This window comes from Salmo trutta, chromosome 15 (genome assembly GCF_901001165.1).
Source record: "Salmo trutta chromosome 15, fSalTru1.1, whole genome shotgun sequence".
Lineage (NCBI taxonomy): Eukaryota > Metazoa > Chordata > Actinopteri > Salmoniformes > Salmonidae > Salmo > Salmo trutta.
The window spans coordinates 46,325,870-46,334,803 of record NC_042971.1 but is presented as its reverse complement, the minus strand read 5'-3'; the positions used below and the strand labels follow the sequence as shown (position 1 = coordinate 46,334,803).

At 45.1% G+C, this 8,934-nt stretch overlaps 1 protein-coding gene across 1 annotated transcript; it reads right to left on the bottom strand.

Annotated features, from left to right (window-relative positions):
• Nucleotides 1-332: 332 nt before the first annotated feature.
• Nucleotides 333-4,208, bottom strand: LOC115149157 (agglutinin-like protein 3). Its single transcript, XM_029691731.1, has 3 exons — nucleotides 1,758-4,208; nucleotides 1,508-1,582; nucleotides 333-1,405 (listed from the first exon to the last, which is right to left on the bottom strand). Exons 1-3 carry the CDS (start codon nucleotides 3,905-3,907, stop codon nucleotides 1,153-1,155), a joined length of 2,478 nt encoding a protein of 825 aa, XP_029547591.1. The 5' UTR covers nucleotides 3,908-4,208; the 3' UTR covers nucleotides 333-1,152.
• Between the last annotated feature and the right edge of the window lie 4,726 nt (nucleotides 4,209-8,934).

Here is an 8,934-nt window from a genome sequence, read left to right as displayed (position 1 = left end):
TTGCAGGGTTCCATCCTGCCTTTGTTGAACTCTGGAATTTTAAGAAACCCTGTTAGGCTTTAGATTGTTTGGGGATTTGGAGACCTTCTGCACGAGCTTCATCCCCTCTGGGAAAAAGAGAATGAAAGTTTCTCCAGTTCCAGGACCTGCTGAGAACTGTCTAACAGTGTCAGGTCAGAGAACAGAGGGGACCTGGATGACTACAGTATGCATGAGTTTGATGGGTGGATTCCTGTGTAGCACCATGCGTGAGTGCTTGTATATGTCCCAGTACCTTATGTGTGTTTTATGTAAGAGATTATATTACTTACAAGGAAGGATAGACATCAAAGTCAGCGATAAGCAATTTTAATCACACATGAAAAGAAAATGTTCACAGTATGTACTGTGGGCTTTGGTTTATTTCACAAAAACATGATGTATATACATTGACCCTGGGATAAGCTGGTAGGGGAATCTGTAAGAGGATGGAAACACTTCACTTGATGCTTAGCTACAATAAAATACTGTAGAATATGGACTGTCATCTAGAATAGGCTCTGAAAATTGTGATTGCAATCTAGCAAACTTTTGGATGTCGTATCTAGTTCAACAACTAGTGCATGTGCTTTGGATGAAAGTTCATGATTTTAACCTGAGGGATGAAGTTTTCTCCATATGATAGACTGTTGCTAGACTGGACAAAGGTCTGTAGTTACTAAGGGCAATTCCTGTTCATGCTATGTCCTAATTGGACAGTAGGGTGTCAACCAGCCATTAAGGAGCAAATCAGATTTCAGAACACCCATCATGTGAACAGGAAGGGATGTAGGTGTCTTCTACGATGACAAGTGCTACTTGCTGTGATAGGGACATCATGCCGAGTTCAAAACAACTGGGAACTTGGAAATCTCTGACTTCTGACTTCAGTGTGCTCAAGACAACAGGGAACTCTCAGAAAAACTTGCTCCGAAAGGGAAAAATCGTTTGGAACGTTCATCTAACTCAGAATTCCGACTCAGGAACTCGGCCTCTTTCAAGAGCTCTGACTTTCCGACCTGAAGATCACTGACGTCTTGATTTGACCTTGTATTTTACAGAGTTCCCAGTTGTCTTGAACACACCATCAGATCTTATATTACAGGGATACCTCAATACCTCATGAATAACATGCTATGAATTCAAATGATCTGGAGAGAGTTGGTGAAAGGAGGACTTTGTCCTCTGAATTTTCCTAGGCAGCCATTGGAAAAGCATCTTGCACAACTTCTTGCTTTTGACCTTGGACTTGGTCATGGTCTTAGTGATGGCGTTCGTCAGCAGGGTGCTGTTGTGGGGCAGGGAGGGAGGAGTGTTGTTGTCAGCCCTCTGAGGATACAAAACCTCCAAGAAACATCTCTCTTGCTGCCTGAAGTCATACTCCACACTGCAGGGACAGAGAGATAGAGCAAGAGAGAGGGTGAAAACGGAGGAAAGCAAAAACAGGAGGATGTAGTCCGCCGATCTGACCATGCTTCCTGTGTCTCACCTATATACAATACAAGCAGTCTTCTGACAGGTGGAGCACTCCCGGAGGTCCTGGCCTGTCCCGTAGCATCGCCGACTGAAACAAAGAGCAGGAGATGTTAACTAGAACAAAAGAGGCTTCTCTCTAATTCCTTCTCTCTTCTCTGTAATGTCATCCTGTTCACTTTCTCTACTCACTCCTTCTACTTCCCTTTCTATTTTTCCCTTTCTCACGTTCGCTTTCTCTCTCTCTCTTCCCCGCTATCTCTTACCCCTTGCTGAGAGCATGGCTCATCTCAAGGTCTTGGATGATGTTGAGAAGTGTAGTGATCCTGTCCTGGTTGGCTGCCAGGCTGGCCTCCACACACTGCAGCCTCCTCTGGAGAGGGGCTGGCCTGCTGCACTGTGGGGAGGTGGGCAGCAGCAGCAGGTCTGTATCAGCCGGGTGGGAGTGAGCCAGCCTAGGGTCGTCTCGCGAGGGTTGTGGGATGGTACTTGACAACAAAAATACTGGATGGATCATCTGGTGTGTCTGATTGGGATGGGTGAGGGTGTAGGATCCTAGGTGTGCCATGCGTGATGGTGGTAAAAGGGGGTTGTACTTGGGGTTTATGGCTTTGTGTGTGAGGAGCTCAGTGATTGTGTATGGACGGGCCTGTGGTATGAGTCGGTGTGTGGGGCTTGTGTGTTTGTGTGGGTTTGGTGTGGAACGGAAGTCTGTGTTTATGTGGTTTGGTGTTTCGGTGATGGGTTTGACATGTGCAGTAGTGTTTGTCTGTGATGCAATGAGGGGCTTAGGATCTGTTCGTGTCTGTGGTGTGCTGGAAGGTGGAGCATAATTTGTGCATATTTGCCTGTCAAGGCTGAATCTAAATGTGGTATTTGCATGTGTATGTAACACGCTGGAGGGAATGTGCTCTTTGTGAGAATGTATCTGACACTCAGATCCAGGTTTTAGGTTTGTGAAAAGGTCTCCCTGATGTTGTGTGACAATGTGTCCCTGCTTTTCCCATTCTTTGTTTATCTTTATTTCAGTGATGTGTTTTGGAAGGTTAGGTACCTGTAATGCACTGAATATTCCAGAGTGTCTTTCCTGATGTGTCTGTGATACGATGACAGGATTACAGTGTCTACTTTTGTTTGACAGAGACAATACTTTGGCATATACATTTGCATGCATTATTGGATCAACAACAAATCTGTTATGAGAGCTGGTGTGAAGGGCAGCGGTGTGTTCAATATGTGTATTTATAAATGTGCTGTTATTCTGCGTGTTAGTGGTTGATCTGTTTGATGGGTCAGGTGGTTTATTGTTGTGTGTCTGTGTCATGATCAGTGGTCTACAGTTCGTCAGTGAAGTGGATGAGGACTGATGCTGCGTAGCTGTGTATAAGGCATTTGAAGAGAGAGAGGATATAGTTGTATGTGATGCGTTATCAACGTTAGGGGGTGTTATGGGGGATGCATTAGCTGAGTCAGGGGAACTAGGTGTGTGTGATGTGTTTGACAGGTTAAGTGTATGGAACAAAGGCTTTGTGGGTGTATTTGTGTGTGATGGGTTATAATAGCTTGTGGGAGTAGTTGTGTGTGATGGGTTATAAGAGCTTGTGGGAGTAGTTGTGTTTGATGGGTTATAAGAGCTTGTCGGAGTAGTTGTGTGTGATGGGTTATAATAGCTTGTGGGAGTAGTTGTGTGTGATGGGTTATAAGAGCTTGTGGGTGTATTTGTGTGTGATGGGTTATAAGAGCTTGTGGGAGTAGTTGTGTGTGATGGGTTATAATAGCTTGTGGGAGTAGTTGTGTGTGATGGGTTATAAGAGCTTGTCGGAGTAGTTGTGTGTGATGGGTTATAATAGCTTGTGGGAGTAGTTGTGTGTGATGGGTTATAAGAGCTTGTCGGAGTAGTTGTGTGTGATGGGTTATAATAGCTTGTGGGAGTAGTTGTGTGTGATGGGTTATAAGAGCTTGTGGGAGTAGTTGTGTGTGATGGGTTATAATAGCTTGTGGGAGTAGTTGTGTGTGATGGGTTATAAGAGCTTGTGGGAGTAGTTGTGTGTGATGGGTTATAATAGCTTGTGGGAGTAGTTGTGTGTGATGGGTTATAATAGCTTGTGGGAGTAGTTGTGTGTGATGGGTTATAAGAGCTTGTGGGAGTAGTTGTGTGTGATGGGTTATAATAGCTTGTGGGAGTAGTTGTGTGTGATGGGTTATAAGAGCTTGTGGGAGTAGTTGTGTGTGATGGGTTATAATACCTTGTGAGAGTAGATGTGTGTGATGGGTTGTAAGGGTAAGAGCGAGTGGCTTTGCTTGGTGTGTTTGCTGGTTTTAGAGTTGTAGCTATGTGTAATGTGTTAGTGAGGCTAGGGAGTGTTGTTCTATGTATCGTTTTAGTAGCACTGTTTAGGAGTGTTGTGGTTGTCATCAGTGTGCTTTCAGGGGTGGGAGGTGTAGCTGTGTGTGAGTTTGCAGAGTTAGGGGGTTTAGTTGCGTGTGTGTTAGCAGGGTAAGGGGGTGCACTTCTATGTAATGTTGTAGCAGTGTTAGACTGTGTTGATGTGTTTTCAGGCTTAGGCGCTCTAATAACATGAGATGGATTAACATGGTTTGGAGGAAAGGTTCTGTATGGTGTGTTTGAAGGAAAGGTTCTGTATGGTGTGTTTGGAGGAAAGGTTCTGTATGGTGTGTTTGGAGGAAAGGTTCTGTATGGTGTGTTTGGAGGAAAGGTTCTGTATGGTGTGTTTGGAGGAAAGGTTCTGTATGGTGTGTTTGGAGGAAAGGTTCTGTATGGTGTGTTTGGAGGAAAGGTTCTGTATGGTGTGTTTGGAGGAAAGGTTCTGTATGGTGTGTTTGGAGGAAAGGTTCTGTATGGTGTGTTTGGAGGGTAAGGGTGAGTAGATGTACATGATGTGTTTGATGGGCTGGGCTGTGTATTTGGGTGTGTGGGTGTCTTTGGATGTTTACGGTGTGTGAGTGGCGTGTTTGCCCTGGTGGCTATTGCGATCTGAGGATACATTTTGAGTATTTTTGGTCGAGGAATCTTACTCCAGTGAGATGGGGTCTCAAGGGTGTTGGCATCTGCACGCCTGGGTTCAATAGTTGCCTTAGTGACTGTAATAGATTTTGTGTGTAAGATGGTTCTTTGGCGGGTTGGCTTGTCTGAGTGTGTATGTGAAGGTGTAACTAGGGTTTCTACTGGGTCTCTGATAGAGGTATGCAGGGGGTATGTATGATGTGAGGTATAACCATTAGTCTGTTTCAGATCTTTGGTTTTCCATGCAGGCGCTGGGTTTGCAGGCAGGCTGGGCTTCCTGTCTTTGTTGTTTTGAATAGGGGGTTTACAGCGGGGGTGGGTGGATTGAGATTCTGTTTGTGTCAGCTGTCTTTGTATCAGATCCCTGTCTGCAAGCCTCAGAGTGGAGCATGTAGAGTTCTTCTTTTTCTCAGTATGTGAAGGGAGAAGGTGGTTTCTGTCTGTGAGTGAATTAGGTGTTATCATGGCTGTTGTTCCTTCAGGGCATGCAGAGGAAGGGCTCTTAACTTCCAGACTGGCATCTCCAGCTCCAGGGACCACAGTCTGTCTCCCTCCACAGTGTCTGCACATTTGCTGGAGCATCCAGAGAGGTGGGGGAGCAGGTGGTCGTTTTGCATTCCCACAATATGAATGTGCCACAGAATGTTCTTTAGGTTTTGATTGGTCCCTTCCTCGAGAGGACATGGTCGAGACAGGCTCCGCCTCATCACTGCCATCAATACAAATCCCTCCTATAGCCTCCGAGTCAACTACGCTGCCATTTGTGTAGCGCAAGTCCCGCCTCCCTTTGATCTTGCCGTTCCCCACGCCCCCTAATAGGTGTGGGTTAGTCTTGATTGCTCGGACATAGCAATAAGTCCCACTTTTCCATTGGTTGAAGACCACATTTTCTGTAAGCTCACTGGAAATCTCTTCAAATGTCACACCCTTTTTGGTCTTGGAATCTAAACTCCTCTGTTTTGAAAGAACACCTCTTTGTCTGACACTCTTAGTCCGTCTGATTCCCTCCTCTTCCTTTGCCTCTTTTGGGATGTAGCCATTGCATGTAGGAGTAATGCTTCTTTCTGATTGACTGGGGAATGTGCCTGTTAGTTTTGTCCCGTACAGGATGGGTGGCGCTCTCACGCCGGGTGAAGTCTGCACTCCGATGCTGCACTGGGGACCCCATGTCAGTGGCAGCACTCCCCCAGCCCTCTCCCCCCCTGCTGTACTCCAACCACGCACCCCCACCAGGGCGGGAACTCCCAGTACTGGCACAGGAGTGGTCAGGTCAGCCGCCCGTCTCCCCATCACCTGGCCGACTGACTCAGTGGCCTGAAAACCCAGGAGAGCTTGTGTCCACCATCACCATCACATCTATGGGAAAGTCAAGGTTAGTTTACTGTAAAGAGCACATTATGATGTCTCATTTTGATAAGGCACTGTGAAAGGAATCCGTACCAGGGCAGAACAATTGGATTCCAACAAAGTACAAATCAAGGACACTGCCAGAGCTGCCCATATGCATCAGAAATAGAGGACAAGCAAAGGTCTAAAGCCTTGACAGCAAATTGGAGATAGTCATGAATAATGGACATTTTCTCGTCTACCACAAGTTAGAACAAACATGAAAGAATTTAGATGGATAAACCCTACACTGACAATGTGAGAGATAAACCCTACACTGACAATGTGAGACAATATTATGTCAGATAATGTAGAAGGGTTTGTTTTAGTATTGTGAGCTGGATTACAGTACCCTCATAACACCAAGGTGTCACAGAGCAGGACAGGGGGGTGCATGACAGTCAAGATACACAGTCTTTGGAGTCCTTCCTTTGACCCTTGCTTACTTTTAGTCAAAGGAAAACCTTACTGGATTCCAGCACATTATATTCAGAACATAAAAGCATGGCCTGCCCAGGTTCTGTTTCCTTCAGAGGTCATATTTCACAGAGATCATCTAGTCACAGCATGACTCCTGTGGTGACCTCTCTCTCTGTCTCCCTCATGGGCATCCTCTCACACCATCCTGTCCCCACCTTGGGCGGGGGGATAATGTATGAATTTATGCTAACGACTTAATTAAAGCCTGACAAGGGGAAATGAATCAGTGGCTGTGTGTGCATTTAACTGACGCAGTAAATGCCAGAGTAGCCGAGTGTGTATGTGTGTCTTTATTTGACTGATGCATGCAACTATAGTTTGTGGCCAAAGCAAGGACAATAGTGTGTGTGTGTGTGTGTGTGTGTGTGTGTGTGTGTGTGTGTGTGTGTGTGTGTGTGTGTGTGTGTGTGTGTTGGTGTGTGTGTGTGAGTTTAGTGTGTATGCCTAAAACATTGTGTGAGTTTACATTTGCTGATACAGTAAAATACAACAGATGTGTGTGTGCGTGTGTGTGTGTGTGTGACTGAGTGTGTGCATGCAAAAAATATTTTTGTCCCACAGCCCACCCTCACCCCCCAGGCTTCATGCAGCACTGTCAGAATTGCAGGTAGATCATCTAATCAGTTGTGCCTGCAGGCACCACTCTTTAACTGTCACATTGTAGATGTCAGTTGGTTGTACTCCCAACTGACCCCATCTGATGTCACTACGGAACATTCCGTGACAAATGCCTTAGCCCCTCCTCAGACACAGTTGATAAATCTGCCAATAATTCCCTTTCTGACACTGTAAATGAGGGGTAAACAGTGTCCTCTCATCATCACTATATAAAGGCTAGCGGATTTATATCCAGGACAGAGCAATGAGGAACCTGTCCCCTGCCTTCACAGTCAATCTAGACCGGGTCACTAAGCATGTTCAGGTGACTTACCATTGTCAGCGTTTGTCAAACCTTGGGTTGAGCTGTGGTACGTTTCACTTTGTCCTTTAGGTGTTCTGGGTTCAGACGTGGGGGTCCACCTCTCCACCTGGCCTCCTCTCCACCTTGCCCCCCTCCTCTGTACTCCTCTGCTCCAAGTCTTTGAGGAGGGGGGCACTGAGTGACTCTTTTTTGATGAGGTTGAACTCCTTCTCCCTTTCAGTCCCTCCGTGGCACACACAAACTCACATGAACATACACTATGCAGTCTAACAGTGGTGCAAAGCCATATTCCCTTCTGGTAAGTATGCCAAAAGCTCTGAGTCACCACTAATCTGGCTCCCTCAGACTAGACATGTAGTCCAGCTGCGTTCTCAGTTTATTCCCTCTCTCCTCTTATTTTGGTCCCTCTCCTCCTTCCTGCCTCCCTGCTCACATCATAACACAATGATGCACTGCCCTATGTTCAGCACTCTGTCCAACTATCCCTCTCCCTTCCTCTCTTTCTCCCTCCCTCTCTCTCTCTCTCGCGTCCTCTTTCTCTCTCACTATTCCCTCATGCGCACACACAGATCTATGGCTGGGTGACTGGCATCCGAAATTCATCTGAGGGGAAGGAGAGAGAAAGAGAGTGAGACAGAAGGAAGTGACTAAAATCACAAGGGAAGGGACTGGGTGAAAAGTACCACCAGACTTGAAAAACAAGATAAGGCAAATTGCTGCAGGGTATCACACCAGCAGAGAAGACTTGATATTTTATCCTGTGTCTCTCAACACATCATGTGGGTGATAGGGTGACAGCAGTTTCTGCATTGTACACTTTTTAGTTCGATCAGAACATTTTGTGATACAAGAAAGAAAAATACATTTTTGGATAATTTAAACTGTGTTTTTTTATATTCTGGTGACATGTCCTGCTTATGATGATATTGTAGCGATCCTTGCTATATGAACCACTTTACAATTTCCACCATGGGGTTAATCTGGTTGGCGCGATACGTATGGTTTTTGCCTTTTCATGCCAGCGACCCGGATTCACTTCCCTGCCCCACCATTCGCTACAATAGTCTGGAGCTAATGTTTCTGCCATGGACTGTGTATGTCCATAGTCCGTTGTGATACAATCTAACTACAGTACCCCCTACACATATTTAATACTCTCTCAGAACAGAACATATTTGACAGAATTATTAACATTACAATTCATATAAAGCAACAGTGAAATCCAATATTCAACTTCACAAACAAATGTTCTCACTATGTGGGGAATGAGGATTATACTGTATAACTGAAATAGTATTTGACAATCAGAATTTTTTTTTTTACAGCGCAATCACCATGAACAATGTACAGTGTAATGGCACATTGTTTAACTCTGAGGTAATTACTGCTTTATCCATATCTTATCATTGTTATTACCCCTATTCTGAGTTGTAGTGCAGGCAGTGATTGTTTTATTGGGTATTGCTGCCATCTACTGTTTCAAAATATATGGTACCATCCCTCTGAACAACTCCACAAACACATGCTTATGATAAGAAGTTATTTCAATATGTTTACGTTTTATATATCCAGATATTGACCAAAATAATATTGGATCACAAAGGTATCACGTTGTATAGTTGTCAATCTT

What these genes read in the sequence shown, in the direction of transcription:
- LOC115149157 (XM_029691731.1), bottom strand. Translation starts at nt 3,907, where the DNA reads ATGACAACCACAACACTCCTAAACAGTGCTACTAAAACGATACATAGA. An exon ending in AGCCATGCTCTCAGCAAGGG is followed by an intron (nt 1,583 to 1,757) that starts GTAAGAGATAGC and finishes TCTTTGTTTCAG; the next exon opens with TCGGCGATGCTACGGGACAG. An exon ending in ACTGCTTGTATTGTATATAG is followed by an intron (nt 1,406 to 1,507) that starts GTGAGACACAGG and finishes CTGTCCCTGCAG; the next exon opens with TGTGGAGTATGACTTCAGGC.